Source organism: Bufo bufo, chromosome 1 (assembly GCF_905171765.1).
Source record: "Bufo bufo chromosome 1, aBufBuf1.1, whole genome shotgun sequence".
In the NCBI taxonomy this organism is placed as follows: Eukaryota; Metazoa; Chordata; class Amphibia; order Anura; family Bufonidae; genus Bufo; species Bufo bufo.
Window position 1 is genome coordinate 553,450,409 of NC_053389.1, and position 18,947 is coordinate 553,469,355.

Genomic DNA, 18,947 nt, shown 5'->3' on the forward strand with positions numbered 1-18,947 from the left:
CCTTATTCTCCAGACTCCAGCATCGAGGATTCGGTGAGCAACAATCGAGCATTCAATCGGCAATCTCCGATTTTCAGGAAGACGCACCAGCGCACCAAATATAAAAGTACAAGCAGGAGGATCAACACACAGACAGGAGTCCACACTACAGGTATCCTGGCAAAGCCAGATAAAGACTTGTATAACAGTGTATACTCATGTGCTGAATTGTAATAACCTGTGATACCCCTGCATTAATTTCAATATACCTAAAGTCCCAGAGCGCAGTATCGTTATATTTATTACAATACTGTAGTGCAGCTGTCCTCACCACAGTGTTCTACTGTGTCACCGTACTGAGGACAGTGATATCGTTGAGTTCAGAAGGGCACTTGATGATCCGAATGTTATGTACCCAGCCGGTGGCCGTGAAGAGGGTTTGAACGGCCGTCCGGACTTCGGCCCACTTGGAGATTTCTTTGTAGGGTCTATGGTCAGTCCGCCCTTGATCCAGGACGGTTGGGGGGCATATCTCCATGTCAGTGTTCCATGAGACAATCACACATACCAAAGTAGTGTATACCCTGAGCTTCTATGTCTGTGCGGAAAAACAGAGGTGTGAACTGCACCCTTTACGGGTTTGAGTGCTTTGCATGTGCAGTCCATTGCGCATCCATGGGTACCACATGGACAAAAAAGATGGCGGTCTGTATCAGACCTTACATGTAACCTGCATGGGCGTCCGCAAGGGGGGGCAAGTGCCCCCCCTGGCCCACCGCAAACTAAGCCTACTACTTACTAGTGCTACTATTTTGTTGCGGGCGGCCGCCGGCGGACTAACAGCGCTGAGTTAAAGCGCATGCCCGGCCTGAAAGAGTGAGGAGGGGGCGGGGCCCGCTGACTCTCTGAGCTCCGCTGCCTGGCCTGTCTGTCTCTAGACTCTGCAGTGGCTGCTGGAGTGTGCCGCAGGCTCGCAGCTGCCGCACAGGCACGTCTTCACGTGACGTTGCCACTGAGCTCCGCCCCCAGAGAGAAGAAGGAGCGACGAGCGAGCGCAGCGCGTCAAGGGTCAAGGGCCTGCCTGCCTGTCACAGTCACTCCCTGAGCCAAGTTCGGTTCCAACTTCAAGTTCCAACTTCCAAGTTTCCTATTCCAACAGTCACAGAAGACACGTTATTACAGGTATTTATATTTGGTACAAAGAAAAAGAAAGATAACAAGTGGATGGATCCCATGTCTGCCACTGGCCCATGAGATGGTCTGGAGTGGGAGAAATGTGCCAAGGGGGGGGGGGGGGGGGGAGATGTGCTGCTGCCAGCCCACTGGCCAATGGATTGGAGTGGGAGAAATGTGCCGGGGGGGCGACAGAAGGAGAGATGTGCTGCTGCCATATGGCACTGGCCCATGGAGGGGAGAAATGTGCCATGGGGCTGAGGGGGGGGGGGGGGGAGGGAGAGATGTGCTGCTGTCAAGTGCCACTGGCCCATGGAGTGGGAGAAATGGGGGGGAGGGGAGAGAGATGTGCTGCTGCCACTGGCCCATGAAGGGGGATAAATGTGCCATTCAGGGGGGGGGGAGGGGGGGAAGTGTGCTGCCATGATGGAGGGGGGAGAAATAATGTGACGCGAAGGGGGTGATGTAAAAAGAAGGGGGGTGATGACGGGTCACGTGACATGGAGGGGGAGAAATGTGACATTAAGGCCGGGGCCCAGGGGGGGCATCATTGGGGGCACTTTTTACTGCCACATTATTAGGTTGCACTATGGGGTCACTTCTTACTGGCACATTATTTGGGGGCACTTCTTGCCAACACATTATTGGTGGGCACTATAGGGGCATCTACTGAGGGCAAGGCTACAAAGAAGTGGTATGTTATATGGAGGGCTCTGTACAGTAGTATTTTATACTGGGACACATTATGGTGGGTACTATGGGGAAGGGGGAGAGGAATACTATGGGGTCATCTACGGGGGGCACTAAGAAGGGGTATTTTATGCTTGCAAATTATGGGGGACACTGAGGGCATCTACTGGGGCACTATATAGGGGCACTTTATACTGGTACATTATGGGGGCACTAGGAGGAAGGGGGGAGAGGAGCACTATGCGGCATTTACTGGGGGCACTATATAGGGGTATTTTATACTGGTACATTATCGTGGCACTATGGGGACATTAGCTCAACTGGGGGCCTTACAAGGGGGTATTTTTTGCACTGTCTAATATAAGGAGAATTATTTCTACTGGGGGGGCATTATGGTGGGCTTTATTACTCCCCCATGGTATGACCCCCTAGTAGCAGCACCAGCCTCTCCCTGCTCTGCTATCCCTCTGCCCCTTCTCCAAATCCTTATTATGAAATCTTTCTCATTAGGATAAAACACAACATCAGCTCCGCTGAGCCCCCGGCCAAAGTGTTGAAGTGGCGTCCGAGATCCCCAAGGGCCAAGCGAAGTAATTGTAAGTTTTCATGTAAAATATATTTATGTTATACACATATAGCATACACTGTGCCACACAATGTACAGTATACCTCTACACTGTGCCACACAATGTACAGTATACCTCTACACTGTGCCACACAATGTACAGTATACCTCTACACTGTGCCACACAATATACAGTATACCTCTACACTGTGCCCCACAATATACAGTATACCTCTACACTGTGCCACACAATATACTGTATACCTCTACACTGTGCCCCACAATATACAGTATACCTCTACACTGTGCCCCACAATATACAGTATACCTCTACACTGTGCCACACAATATACAGTATACCTCTACACTGTGCCACACAATATACAGTATACCTCTACACTGTGCCACACAATATACAGTATACCGCTACACTGTGCCCCACAATATACAGTATACCTCTACACTGTGCCCCACAATATACAGTATACCGCTACACTGTGCCCCACAATATACAGTATACCTCTACACTGTGCCACACAATATACAGTATACCTCTACACTGTGCCACACAATATACAGTATACCTCTACACTGTGCCACACAATATACAGTATACCGCTACACTGTGCCCCACAATATACAGTATACCTCTACACTGTGCCCCACAATATACAGTATACCACTACACTGTGCCCCACAATATACAGTATACCGCTACACTGTGCCCCACAATATACAGTATACCGCTACACTGTGCCCCACAATATACAGTATACCTCTACACTGTGCCTCACAATATACCTCTACACTGTGCCACACAATATACTGTATACCTCTACACTGTGCCACACAATATACTGTATACCTCTACACTGTGCCCCACAATATACAGTATACCTCTACACTGTGCCCCACAATATACAGTATACCTCTACACTGTGCCACACAATGTACAGTATACCGCTACACTGTGCCCCACAATATACAGTATACCTCTACACTGTGCCACACAATATACAGTTTCTTCTGTATGAACGTCCACAAATTAAATCTCCAAACTGATTGATGAACCAGATGTGTGGGCCAGCCACGATTAAACCTATTATTGTTTTTATTGATGAGAGTACTCCTTGAGTGTTAGGTGTGGGGTGACCAGGCGGTATATGAAGGGGCAATACTGGTATTATATGGACAGCGGATATGGCATCCTCTGGGCAGTACTGTCTATGGTCAATTCATCCTTCACAAGCACCCTGACTGCCACCTGCTTGGCTATCAGTGAGTGACAGTCAGTCAGTGTCACAGTGTGACTACGGAGTCACTCCCTGACCCTGAGTGTTAGGTGTGGGGCGAGTTACTGACAGCCAAGCAGCAGGCAGTGAAGTGCCATGAGAGCCAAGCAGGTGGCAGTCAGGGTGCTGGTGAAGGATGACCATAGACAGTACTGCCCAGAGGATGCCATCTCTGCTGTCCATATACCAGGCAGTATTGCCCCTTCAATCATATACCGCCTGGTCAGGGTGACCAGGCAGGCAGGCGGTATATAAAGGGGTAATACTGGTGGTAGGCCTGGTATTCTGCAGACCATCTGCTTGTAAGTTACATATGACAATGTGGATACAACTTTGTATTCCTGGCACTTATAATATCCATTTAAGCTTTTCCATCACGTTGCACAGCTCATGCATTATTATACTTTGTGATAATGAATATGCCCCTCCCCTTCATTACATTCTCAGAAACAAGCAGAGCATGGATGTCAATAAAATTATGCTCCCCCCTGGAAAAATATCTGTGGACGCCCATGGTAACCTGGGATTTCTACCTCCCCCCCCCCCCCCCCACACAGACAATGGAGGAGCGCAGCATTGCTTCTAGAAGGAAAGCAGGCCCCTTTTGATTTGTGCAGAGGTATGTCGTGAATGGAGGGGCCCCCTCTCCTTCTGTACCAGTTTGTTCATGCTTAGTGCTATTGTCTGCGTTATGTATGTACAGCGCTATGGAATGAATGGCGCTCTAATAATAATATAGTCACTGGCCGTTAGTGATCCCACACAAGCTAATGTTTAATACTTTATGTTTTAAGACTCTTCTAACTATCCATAGGGCTATATATAGTAAAATGGTGGCGGCACCACAGCAGCTGTTACTTTCTCGCCCTGCCAGTGGAAAGTATGAAGACACGTCAAACCAGCGCCCTCTTTCAGCTCATTCTCCGAATCATAACAAGCACAATATGATACACGTGTCCCAGTGACTCTTGTTTACAATCACTAACCCAGCACGCTATGCATTATGGGACATGTAGTCGCCTACCGCCCTAAACACATACACATGAGGCGACCGTCAAACTACATTCCCCATAAGCCGAGCAGTCCGACAACTCCGATCAACGTTGACAAAACATTCCTCATCTAGCCAATTGGATTGCCAGGCTCTAATTGATTGTCATGCAGCTAGGCCAATGAGCGAACGTCTCCTCTTCCCCTGTGGTAGCCAATAGCTGACAGGCATAACTTTTCGCCAATCAAAAGTGCGGTTTTCTTGACAGATTTACTGTGCAGCCAATGGGAGTTCAAGTTCTCGTGTAACGCCTGCCCCCCAAGTCATTTTATGGGGGTAGCGATTAGGTAATGGCGACGGGTTTGGTAAGTAGATAAAGAAAGTTTGTGTTGACAAGTGCGGTTTGTGACATGACACAGGCCGGCGGGTGGGGACCGGGCTGCGGGGGACGGTGCGGGGTGACGGGGAGGCTGGCAGTCGGTGCGCGCTCCTAGACGCAGCCTGTGACGTTCATTGTTTTTGTCGGTGTTGTCGGCTCCGCTTAGGAAAGTTCATTCATTTCCGGGCAGTGTCCGGCAGGCTCCGTGTACAGCGGGCGGCCAGCCTCGTCCTGTCCGCCCCTCACAGCTGCTCATTCATCCCCCGAGCCTTCCCCTCAGCTGTGCCTCTGCCGGCCCGGACATGCCCGCGCAGTCTATAGCGCTGTACTGGGAGCGCTAACGCAGCGTTACCGGATTAACCTTCGTGTTTTACAATCGCCTCTCTTTCACCAATGGCGTTCAGTGTGGAATGAACGCTCTTACCATAGGGGGGCGCTATACACCTGGTTCGTCCTTTGGTTTGAGTACCACTAACTCCGCACGGGGGCTGTCAGTGGGGGAGGATTCTGTAAAGACCTTCCCGTCTACAGGCCGTCAGTTATGGCGCCGCGGTGATATCGGCAGCGATTCCCACATACTACGGTGAAGTGAATGAATGGAGGAAGCATATGCGCATGCGCGGCCAGGTTATAAACAGCGCAGTCACGTGACGAGAGGAGCTGGCTAGTTTTTTTTTTTTTTTTTTTTTCCTCTCGGTAGAGGTTCTAGTTTCCTGATTGTCGTTTTCCTTCAGTTCTCTGCCCCTTCAGAGCCCCCACCCTGGATCCCTGCGCTGACTTCTCCGGGGAAAGATTTCTCTACTCAAGTTATTTAGATGTTTGTGAATTAGTTTGCAGTTTATCACCCATTTAGGTTGATCTGATGAAATAGGTCACCAAGCCTGAGTCTCTTATGGCCGCCTTTATATGCTAAGAACCGTCTCACTAGCGCCACCTTCTGGAAGTGGCTCCCTATGAATCAAAGGCTGTGTTTTTGATTTATATATATATATATATATATATATATAATATATTTTTTTTTTAACAAGCCTTGGGACATGATGAGGGAAATAGCTAAGTCCAATACCCATCTGCAGACAGCTGTTTTAGGGTGGTTCCCCCCCTCGTCAGTACGGAATAGGGTTCTGGCTGGCTGAGTGCCATGTCTTGGATCTCTTTCTCTGGGAAATACCTCTGCTAGGGATGAGTGAACTTGTGTTTTCCAGTTCGGCGTGCAAGGTTCGGGTTATCTTAGAATTCCGTTACGGATTCCGCCACCACCGACCATGAATTATAGTCCATGGTAGCAGAATCCATAACGGAATTCTTAGATGACATTAAAGAGGACCTTTCACCGATTCTTACCCTATGAACTAACTATACAGACATGTAGAGCGGCGCCCGGGGATCTCACTGCACTTACTATTATCCCCGGGCGCCGCTCCGTTCTCCTGCTATGCCCTCCGGTATCTCCGCTCACTAAGTTATAGTAGGCGGAGATACCAGTCCCTAAGTTATGGTAGGCGGAGTCTGCCCTAGCGCTGGCCAATCGCAGCGCAGAGCTCACAGCCTGGGAGGTTATTTTCTCCCAGGCTGTGAGCTCTGCAATGCGATTGGCCAGCGCTAGGGCAGACTCCGCCTACCATAACTTAGGGAACGGAGATACCGGAGGACATAGCAGGAGAACGGAGCGGCGCCCGGGGATAATAGTAAGTGCAGAGAGATCCCCGGGCGCCGCTCTACATGTATGTATACTTAGTTCATAGGGTAAGAATCAGTGAAAGGTCCTCTTTAAAAACACAAGTTCACTCAACACTACTCTTTGCGTATTATTTTCCCATGGTGCATTGCCTCTAGGTCTCCAGTGCCTTGCCTTAGCGGATTTCAGAAAACCAATGGCAGCTCTGTTCCTTCACTGAGTACACAGAAAGCCTTTCCCCAATGACCTATACATTGCACAGCCTGAGAGGAAAGAGGCTCTGTACACCATGAGCAAAGTTTTTTTTTTTTTTTTTTTTTAACAGATTTACCTTTCTTGTCTAAAAGAAACATGGCAACCAATCAGTGCAGCTTTCGTTTTACCACAGCAGTTTAAAGTGAAAGGGGGGAGATTGATCAAAAGTGGTGTAAAGTAGAGCTGGCTTAGTTGCCCATAGCAACCAGATTCCACCTTTCATTTTCCAATGGAGCTGTGAAAAATAAAAGCTGGAATCTGATTGGTTGCTATGGGCAACTAAGCCAGTTCTACTTTACACCAGTTTTCTTTTACAACACTTTTGATAAATCTCCTCCAATGTCACTAGCCCTGTCTGTTATACATTTAAAGGGAAAGTGTCCGGTGACTTCTGTTACACTGTTGAAGACCAGGATATGATAGAAGGGGAGAAGCGGTGCTCTGTGATGTATAGATTTATATGATTTAGAGCAGGTTTCTGGGTAAAAACCAGAGTAAACTCTGACAGGACTCTTAGGAGGGATCTGAGAGTCCTGCTACCCCTCTCACACAGTGACAGCTCTATACATATTTTACAAGCTTTCCTGCATATTGTCTCGTCAGTGACAACCCCTGTGATGGCTGACATTTTTTGTTATAGCCAAGGAAATGGGCAAATGCTAACAGAATAATAATAAAATGTATTTATATAGCGCCACCATATTCCGCAGCGCTTTACAAGTTCATATGGTTCATATACAAAACAAAAATAACTGGATAATATGCAACTGAAACACTAGGAGTCAGGGCCCTGCTCGCAAGAGCTTACAATCTATGAGGAATTGGGGGTGACACATAAGGTAGTTGATTGTGATAAGTAGGATTTGGGCCATTATTGAACTGACAGGAGTGGTGCTGGCCGATCTGCTTCGGGTTTGGGACTACTAGTGGATCGAGTTTAGGCCAGAGGAGTTGGTGGAGGGGAGGTTTAGGCTACATTCACACGTCAGTATTTTTCTATATCCCGATTTTCGGTCCGTTTTTTGCGGATCCGTTGTTCCTGAAAATGTTTCCGTATGTCATCCGTTTTTTGCGGATCCGCAAAAAACGGAAACATGTATAAATTTCAATAAGCAAATAAAGTTGTTTGGATTTCTTTGAAAAAAAATTGAAAAAAAATAAGTGAATAAAAGTCTAGTTGTGTTACCTCAGGTGCCATTTAATTTCCAGGAACGGAATCCGCATAAAACGGATGACATACGAATGTCTTCCGTTTTTTGCGGATCCATTGACTTTGTATTGTTCCAGGATCCGATTTTTGCGGAAAAGAATAGGACAAGTTTTATATTTTTTCGGACATGCGGAACGGAACAACGGAAACGGACAGCACACATTGAGCTGTCCGATTTTTTTCCAGGACCCATTGAAAATGAATGGGTACAGAACTGGTCCAGATCTGTTCCGCATAAAACGGAACAGATCAGGAAAGAAAAAACGGACGTGTGAATGGACCCTTAGTCTGGGAATAGTCATTTTAGGTAGCTTGATAAGCCTGCCTGAAAAGATGTGTTTTTAAGACACGTTAGAAGGTGGAGAAGTTGTGAATTGACCTAGTATTCCGGGGCAGAGTATTCCAGAGAGTAGGTGCAGCTCGAGAAAAGTCTTGAAGACGGGAGTGAGAGGTATGAATTATGGAGGTTATTAATCTTAGGTCGCTAACAGAACAGAGAGCACGAGTAGGGTGGTAGATGGAGATGTATGGAGGTGCAGCACTGTGGAGAGCTTTGTGGGTGAGGAGTTTGAACTGTATTCTGTGGTGGATGGGCAACCAGTGAAGTGACTGGCACAGACTAGTAGCATCAGTGTAGCGGTTGGATGGATAGATGAGCCTGGCTGCAGCATTTAGGACAGACTGAAGGGGGGAGAGTTTAGTGAGAGGGAGACCGAGTAGTAATGCGTTGCAGTAGTCAAGACGAGAATGAATCAAGGCAACAAGAGTTTTTGCCGTTTCCACCGTAAGAAAAGGGCGGATTCTGGCGATATTCTTGAGGTGCAGATGACAAGAGCGTGTAAGTGATTGAATATGGGGAACAAAGGAGAGATCGGAGTCCAATGTGGCCCCAGACAGCGGGCATGTTGCACAGGAGTTATGGTGTTGCAGACCGAAATTGAAATATCAAGTTTAGGTGAGTTAGTAGATGGGGGAAAGACAAGAAGTTCAGTTTTTGAGAGGTTCAATTTTAGATACAAAGAGGACATGATGTTAGAGACAGCTGCCAGACAATTACTGGTGTTTTGTCAGGGGATGAAGTGTATAGTTGGGTGTCGTCAGTCACGGAATTCAGCGCATGTCCTGCTGTTTTGGGGGGCAGCAGAATGTCCTAATTTCAAGTGTATCTGCCTCCTAAGGAAGCGGATACAGTTTAAATGCAGGAAGCGAGCACATAATGCTCCCCATCAGCAGGTATGATGTGGCTGTGCAGGAGGAGCGCTGAGGCCAGGGAATCGGCCTATGTGCTTTTCTGCCCAACTAAGCAGGCATGATGACGTCTCTGCCTCACGCCCGCTGATGGGGAGCATTATGTGCTCTATTCATCTGGAAAAACGGGCCTAGGTTATTTTTTTTATTTTTTATTTTAAACTTAACAGTTTTAACAGCAGAGGTACTGTGTGGCGGTAGGACTAATTGGGCATAACTTCTGTGTGGTCACTAAGGGAGTGTAATTACTTTGTGTAGGCAGTAAAGGTACATAACTAATATATAATACCATACTACTGGTGATTAAAAGCCCATTACTACAAATAATACCATTATTAGGTCCAAGTAATACTGCAACACCATGGCTACTACTTTACCAGTATATAGTGGCTTGATATTACCAATTTTTCTTCACGTGTGAAAAACGGATGCAATCCTGATGGAAAAAAAAACAATCACTGAACACAGTCGCAGACCAAACTGAGTTTGCATGAAGACCTACTAGTTTTTCACTGAACACATCCTGTATTGCTCAGGTGAAAGAGGCCTAACACAGTGATGACAGAAGACAGTGGGTGGCCCTTAAGGGGTTAAATCCCTGCTCATTTCTGGGCTTAGTAGTCTGTCTGTGCATGAGTGTGAACACAGAGATAGCGGTCAGTCACTGATAGGACTACATCAATCTGCTCAGCGCCACCTGCAGATCGGATCCACATATGCAGCATTTGCTTCTCAACACGATGTGGATGTGGCCTCCTTTTGTAGCTGACTTGTAGACCTGGCTAGGAGATGTTCCAGGACAGTATCTGCATTAAAGCAGAGATACCTTTTCACATGCGGCATGGAAATCTGGCAAGAATAGACCGGACACAAACTGCAGCATACATACTTAATGGGGCCGGCGGGCAGTACCGGCTCTGGAGAATTCCAGCAGGCCGTTCTGTGCTGGAATCGCTGCCACAGATGTGAAGGTAGCCAGAGGAAGATCCAACCAATTCATTAAGGAGTCATTAAATTGGTCCATGTGCTAGACCGGCCCGTACCTGAAATAGATTCCTGGTGTACATGTTACATGGGTCAGAGGCAAGTGTCTCACAAAAGGTTAAGAGGTCGCAACGCAGCACTAGCGATACAAATGACAACTTTTTTACGCAGAAACACTGGCGTAGTATGTTTGTACGGACCCCGGTATCTATAGGCTATGCTTATCGGGAGGAGGCCGTATTGGTTTATTCTGGCACATCACCTCTCCAGAATAGATTCTGTGCGGTATCAGCTAGGCGCCATATACTTCCTGCTCACTGAGGGCGCTGCCAATGGTTTGTGTCTCTTCTAGCTGACACTTGCACCTGGCTTTCACCAACATGGAGGTATTGTTGTACCCTTAGTAAGTGACGAGTCACAGCCTGTGCTTCTTTCTCATCTCATACAACCCGGTAACACCGCTGACGGTCTGAAATCTGAGCTGAATGGTATTGTTCTGCTTAGATCCTTCATGTCCAGACCTGTCATTGGACAAATACCAAATGGCACAGAGCAAATTCATTGCCACAGTAATGTGCAATAGGTGGCTGTTGGGCGCTGTTCCTACATGGCATAAAGATAACATATTGAACCAGTTTGAAAATGTGGACCAAAATCCACGTTCCATTTTCATGTCACCGATTTAACCCATTGGGTTTGATAAAACTCTGCCCGTATACTGAATATGGGAGCAGTGATGAGCTGAGTTCTCGAACACGTCCGTAGTTCTGGGTCCACATCCTTTCTGCAATTTTGCAGAACGGGTGTGGATCCATTCATTTCAATGGGGCCCCAAAAGATGCAGACAGCACACTTCGTGCGATCCACATCCGTACTTCCGTTCTGCGGCCCCACAAAAAAAGAAAGAGCATTTCTATCATAGGGAACCCGTGTTTTGCGGATGCGCAATTTGCTGGCTGCAAAACCCTTGTGTGAATGGTCCCTTATTGCAAGAATGAAATCCTATTGACTAAATATTCCCCACTAGGGGTGGCTGTTGGATTAGGAGCTGGCGTATTGTTCCTCATCACACTATATATAGCTTGAGGTTCCCTTAGGTGGCGGATTATTGTATCAGCTGATGCTAGAGAATAGACATGTGGAGAGGTGACTAGTATCCTGACTGAGCTACGCAACCTGGTTCCTGATTTAAGTCTATAGCTTTCTATGAATCACATTGTGGAAGACCTCCGGTGTATGCCTGGGGTCACCCATGGCGAATGGCATACATACTACGTTTTGGCAAGAAATCCACACTCCTGAACTAGAAACTGTCAGCCACGAGGAAGGCATGCAGCTAATACGTCCAGACAGTTATATAGATGTCATGTATCTCACGGCAGTTTTTACAAGGGTGCCTTTACCGTTGCAGTTTTTTGAAATTTTTTGCAGACATTTCTGCGACTGAAAATCAGTTCCATTTATCTGAATGGGTTGTTTGGCAGCATGTGCATGGATTTCTGCAAGCCTCATTCAGATGAATGGAACTGATTTTCAGTGGCAGAAATGTCTGCAAAAAGTCCGCCGCGTGCGGAGGCTCCCTAAATCTGCCTCAGTATGTTTTATGTTCTAATCCTTGAAGGAGCATCACCAAGGGTTAATAAATATGTAATGAACAGTTATACACCCCTGCAGCATCTTTCTTTATCACTTCCATATGGTTTTCAAGATGCCTGCTGGCTGACATTCATTGGGGACTGTCACCGTGATAAACCAAGCCAAAAGGAAAACCAGCTTAATGCCTATAGCAATCAGATGGATCCTTTTATTTTCCAAAGGAGCTCTGAAAACTGGAAGATGGAATCTGGTTGCTATGGGAAATTGTCACTTTTCCCTTGCACCAGTTTTGATAAATCCCTTAGGCTTAGTTCACACGAACGTTTTTTTTTTTTTTTGCGAGTGTATGGGCCGTTTTTTTGTGTTCCGTATACGGAACCATTCATTTCAATGGTTCCGCAAAAAAAAAACGGAATGTACTCCGTATGCATTCCGTTTCCGTTGAAAGATAGAACATGTCGTATTATTGCCCGCAAATCACGTTCCGTGGCTCTATTCAAGTCAATGGGTCCGCAAAAAAAGGAACACATACGGAAATGCATCCATATGTCTTCCCTATGTAATTTCTGTATACTGTATATGGAATACGGAAAAACGGAACGGAAACGGAACAACGGATCCGTGAAAAACGGACCGCAAAACACTGAAAAAGCCATATGTTCGTGTGAACTAGGCCTTAGTCTTGTAGAGCTAGTTCAGCTGAATATAATGATTCCTTTCACTTAGTGATCCGTTCCTTCATTTCGGAGAAAAAGGACTTTTAGTAAGTGCACCGAGGGCGGGCCCAAGCCACTCTGTACACCCATGTTTCTTTGCCTTACTCTCCCAGCCTCTCCACTTTGCCATTGACATTGCAAGGTTCCTTCATAGTTCTCTTTCCTGGCTCTCTCCATTAAGAAGGAGATGAAAAGGCTGGCAGGAGGAGCAAGGGTGCACCAAGTTGCTTGGGTCTCGTCTTGGTGCACCTAACTGCTCATTTGCATATGAATTACAACTAATCACTAAAGGTCTTTTTACACAGGCTGATGTTTCAGACAATTATTAGCAATGAACCAACCTAATTGTCAGTGGAGGCGAGGGATGCATTTACATGTAGCAATACATTGATCTCTTGTCCCCATAGAAGCGGATTATTGCTGGGCGTGTAAGTGCAGCCCTCATCTCCGCTGATAATCCGCGTCTGCTAGGTTCCCGATCGGTCTATGTAAAAGGACTCTTCCAATGCCCATCCCAGAGAACTGGCCTGATTATTATTACCTTTGCTCAGGGAGCACTACAAAGCATTACGTCTGGTTTAATAGTGAATTTCCTGCTAACAGGTTCCCTTTAATGTTAATAAAAAATCTGTCTGCAAAGGGGACACAACTATATTGTAAGTATATTCATGCTCCCAACATGTTGAGGGTGGTTGGCTGTGGACCAGATGTAATGTGATTCTACAATGTATGAATACTTCAAGAATCGCCTACAAATAGGCACCCCATAGTTAAGGAGCTGGCCAGTATGTTCCCAGCGACACACTTCTACACAGCCCCTCATAGTGTATGGAGGCTTCACGTGTAATGCCTCTATGTTCTCCTCTAACGTTGTGGATCCATCCCCTGTGGCCACTTCCAGACCGCCATAATGCAAGCACGGTTTAGTGGCTGCTAAACCTAGTCCTCCATATGTTCAACTGAACCAGAGAGAGATCACCTTTGGGTTCTATGATGATCTAAGTTTGGTTCAGTTGACCCATGAGCAGTCCATGTTTGGAAGCCACTGCCTCTGCTACATTGAAGATGTCAAGTCCACAACAGAAATTGACAAGCCAGGGTTTCTGGTAATATTTATAATGTTGATACATACCTGCTCCACAATGCTTCAGGTGTCTCTGCAGCCTCCTATCCCGCACTATTTACATCCGTTGGTGCGTGGTCATGGTCACATGCATCGCTCCAGCCAATGACTGGCTTCAGCAGTGATGTGACCACAAGCAGCACGTCACCGCTGAAGTGGGGGAGGGGACCATGAAGAAAACAGTGCAGGGACTGGAAGAAGGAGGCAGCGAGGAAGACTGGAGCGCCTTGGAGCAGGTAAGTATGAATCTTATACTTCAAGGGGCAGGCTGCGAGTACTTGATAAAACGTCACTATTATCAGAAAGCTCCTTTAAAGGGAACCTGTACCGTAGTGTAACGGCCTGTGTTGAAAACACTCACATTTATAAATTTCTTTGCCTTTCTTGGCGCATTATACTGTAAAATGGATGTGGCTTGCAGCTTGACCAGGATTTAGACACATTTATGAAATGTGCCTTTAAAATTATACACTCCACACAGACCCTGACATAAAGACAGTGACCTACTTTGTAGGGAATCTGTCACTAAGGCCTAAAGCACACAACCGTTTTTCGGGTCCACATCCGAGCCGGCTCGGGTGCGGACCCATTCACTTCAACGGGGCCGCAAAAGATGCGGAGAGCACTCCGTGTGCTGTCCGCATCCGTTGCTCTGTTCTGTGGGACCGCAAAAAAATATATAACATGTCCAATTCTTGTCCATTTTGCGGACAAGAATAGGCATTTCTACAATGGGCCTTCCATTCCGCAAATTGTGGAAGGCACACGGGCGGCTTCCGTGTTTTGCGGACTGCAAAACACACTACAGTCATGTGCATGAGGCCTAACTCTCAATAAAACCAGCTGACATGGGAGATATGCCCTTGTCATCTAAATCTAATGGTGTTGGTCCCATCTCGTAAGTGAGTCCCTGGGTGCCCTAGTTTGTGCCGCCAACTCCTACAGGCTGCGCCCTCACCACCTTCACAGGGCCAGTCATTAAAGACGTAATCACACCTGGCCACCTTCCCTTCAGTGTTTGGTACAGTACAGAAGCGCCCCAACCGGTGGGCACATCTCCCAGCTGGTTATATTGAGAAGTATTTAGTGATATATTCTCTTTCTGCCAGTATAAAACCTAATGGCAGTGGTGTATGGTGTGATAGTTATCAGAGGAGGCAAGTATGTCACAGAAGACTAGTTATGACTGAAATGGTGCCACCTTTCATAGATGTTCATGGTTGTCTGAATAGTCTCTACTTCTTTGTATTGTACTTTTATATTGTAAATTGTACATCAGATCAACACTTCTTTCTTTTTCTGTGGTCTCCTTAGTTTAAGTGCTATAATATGGTGTGGGAAGTGAAGACAAAGGACATGCCCAATACAGTACAGAAAGTCCAGTTGGTAATGGACAATAGACCTACAGCAATGGATGAATCTCTGGAAGTGCTGAAGTGTGATGAACGTCTCCCATCTTCTCCAGGTTACGAGTCTTCTGATGATCACATGGAACTTGGTATGGGTTTTGCTAATAAATGCATATTAGAGTTTCCATATACTGTATAAAACATATATTGTCATAATTTCCCAAGATATATCAGTCTGCTTTATTCCAATTTATTCATCAGTGTTTCCATTCTCATCAGTGGACGCCTAACTAATTTCAATGGCATCTACAGTACGTTGAATTCTTTTGCTCTGAATAAAGCAAATATGGAGTGATGTTTCCTGGATGAAAACATGATTGGGGACCTATGAATGGAAAGAGTTTGTCCAAAATGGACGGGATCAGATTTCCTAATCCTACAGATGACATAGGCTTAGACCGGCTGTATAGACCTGCACCGGATTTATCACGGGGGCTCAGGCTGGAGCAGGGACTCTCTGACTCTGTACCAACTATTGGTTGCCTTACTTTGAGACAGATTTTTTGAGTGAGAGTAAAAAAGTTGTAGAAACCCTAGTTGCGCCAATTTACATCACTTTTTAGACAAATACAAGGCACATACACGTTAGTAATTCTATACTAAAAGAAGCTGCAAGAGTGCTATCCTGTGTGAAACCCAACCAGGTAATGGTATCCACAGAATGACTAGACAACACGTGTGGGCTGCCTTGAACTGGCGACAGCTGAAAATCCACTCCCTGGAATTCCATCGAATCCCACCAACAAACGCAGAAAGGATGAGGATAAAAAAAAGCAAAGAGTGCTGCTACTATAAAAAAACTGCTTTATTTGGGAAACCACGAAACGATAAAAGCTAAGGTCATGAGGAGATGAAAATAGGTAATACAATGTAACGTGTTTCGAGAGAGTGGTACACGATCAGACATTTATCACCTAAGGTGACAGTGATAAATGTTGTTTGTGGGGTAACCCTTTGATCCTATAAAGGTAGTTGTTTATCTCCTTTAAGCATTACCATTTACATAGATTTTCTGGGACTACAATATTGATTGCCTATCTTTAGCATAGACCATCATTTTCACATCATTGGGCAGAGATTCCCAGCACCCGGCTCATCAGCCAATTTATGGGGCCTTGAGGGGTTAATCCATTTTTATAAATGCTGTTTTTAGTATGTGCTTTCTTCTCTCATTGAGATTGGAATGCTCTATACCCAAAGAGACCATAACGACTGGTCTCATTGTGAATATATATATATATATATATATATACACACACAAAGGCAGTCAGAAGTCAACTCTGATTTATGTTCCCTGCTGCAAATGTTGAGCATTTCTGGTTGCCTGCAAGGGATTTTCAGCAACCCCCCCCCCCCCCCCACCCCAAATTGTAGGTATAGTCAGGAAGTGTTATAAAACAATAGAAGCCTTACCCAGCTAATTCCCTGCCATTCCAACACCACCAGTTGGGTGTTCCCCTGCAATCTTTGTTTCTGGAGCTGCAGTAATCATGTCCCTAACTACAACCAATCATTGGCCTCAGCGGTCATTGCTACAGCGCAGGTCTCTCTACAGCGATGATTTGCCCACTAGCCCATGGCCTCGAACTTGGTGGTCTGTGTCTGGTGGCTGCTTACATGTTTTTTCCTTGTCAGAAAGATGAGGAGTGATGCTTAGTGCAGGAACAAGGACATGTAACTACCACTGCTGTGCTGTGTGACCATCTCTGGGATCCTTATGTGTTTGCTGAGCGATCGCCATGCGGATATCTTCACTATAGCTTCATGGGAGTAATGAAACACTTGGTTGTTTTAGTAACTCTCAGAAACTACAATGGAGAGAGCCGCATGCAAGGGCTCTTTAAACCATATTTCAGTCTGACAGTGTGGACTAAAAAAGATTGTACATCCCTGCTTGATAGGTAGGAGACAGAGTATGGGGCTTGCACATTAAACGGGTTGTCCAAGTTATATTTATTGATGACCTATCCTCAGGATAGGTCATCAATATCAGATTGGCTGGGGTGCGACACCCGGCACCCCCGCCGATCAGCTGTTTGAAGAGGGGTGCCAGCGCCGACTCGTCTTCACTGTTTACCTTCTCGCCGTTGCATCTGCAGCGGTGAGCAGGTGTAATTAGACCTAACCGTCCCATTCATTTCAATGGGACGGATCGTTCCCATACACTTGTATAGGAGCGATCCGTACCATTGAAATGATTAGGGACGGCTTGGGTGTAATTACACCTGCTCACCGCTGCAGATGCAACGACGAGAAGGTAAACGGTGAAGAGGAGACGGCGCGCGCCTTCTCTTCAAACAGCTGATCGGCGGGGGTGCCGGGTGTCAGACCCCAGCCGATCTGATATTGATGACCTATCCTGAGGATAGGTCTCAATAAATATAACTTGGACAACCCCTTTAAGCTATACCTTGAATCCTTCTCTTTAGATGATCTTCCAGAACTGCAGGCTGTTCAGACTGACTCTACATCATCACCAGAGGTTTTCCACCTTGATGCAAATGTATCACATCAAGAATATACAGTGCCTTCATGGAGTCAAAATACCTCAAATATGTCAGAAAGTGCCTATTCTTATGGAAATGGGATGAACTGGTTGACTGAACTGGCCAATATTGCCACAAGTCCACAAAGCCCATTAATGCAATGTTCATTCTATAACAGGTAAGACCTTTATTCGTGCTTCTCCATTCTACCAAGCATGTACTTGGAGTATTCCAGTTTCATGAAATTGACCACCTATCTTCAGGATATAGGTCATCAATATCAGATTGGTGGAGGTCTGACTCTCAGCACCTTTACTGGGCAGATGCTTGAAGGGGCTTTGGCGCTAGTGCGAGAGCTGTGTTCTCTCCACTGCTTACCTATATGTCGTCTTTGTACATTGTAGTGGTGGTACAGCTGTAATTACACTGCAATACCCCTATAACATTCTGATAATATATAAATGGAAATACTTAAAATTTTCTCATTTTCCTGCTTCTGTGAGTTCTGAAATTTCCGGTTCCCCCCCCTCAAACACACACACAACACAGTATGTGGTATATAGTATAAATGAAGCTGGGTCAAATTATATCAAGTTGTAATTTGTATCTCCATACTCGCATTTTGATACCATGCTTCTGCAAACTGGCAGTAGTCCTCTATACTTTGGGTGTGCGCTCGGGAGTCCTATCAGTGCAATTTAATGCTGATTTTTGAAGCACAGTGTCAAAATGTGAGTATACAAATTACATAATTGGACTCTGCGTCATTTACGCTACGCACCTCCTTCTCTAGTTTGCAATTTTTTTGAAGCTGACAAATTGCCTGTAACCCCTTCCTGGCTGCACCACATAAATATGTGGTGTGGTATATTGAGTGGGCTCACAAATGAAGTGCACTCCATACATGGCTGCTGCCAGCTGTATAATACAGCTTAGATAGATGGCGATAACTCTGATCCTGATTGTTTAACCCCTCTGATGCCACAGTCAATAGTGAGTGTCTCATCGAAGAGTCAGAGGTAAGGGGCTTTCTCTGAGGTGAAATGCATGTGTGTATACATCTTAGGGCTGATTCACACGACTGTGCACCCCGACTGGAACTCACTGCATCATAGTGTTTTATTGTAGCCACACATGATGATATGAGCACAGTGCAATAAACCCACAATCAAA

The 18,947-nt window shown here is 46.0% G+C and overlaps 1 protein-coding gene across 1 annotated transcript in view; it reads left to right on the forward strand.

Moving 5' to 3' along the window:
* Positions 1 to 4,975: 4,975 nt before the first annotated feature.
* The window catches only part of HBP1 (HMG-box transcription factor 1), a 36,584-nt gene continuing 22,612 nt past the window's right edge, over positions 4,976 to 18,947 (forward strand). The window contains exons 1-3 of the mRNA XM_040412819.1: positions 4,976 to 5,055; positions 15,194 to 15,377; positions 17,718 to 17,952. Coding sequence (XP_040268753.1) covers positions 5,041 to 5,055; positions 15,194 to 15,377; positions 17,718 to 17,952 — 434 coding nt within the window. The 5' untranslated portion in view covers positions 4,976 to 5,040. The remainder of the gene's footprint in view (positions 5,056 to 15,193; positions 15,378 to 17,717; positions 17,953 to 18,947) is intronic.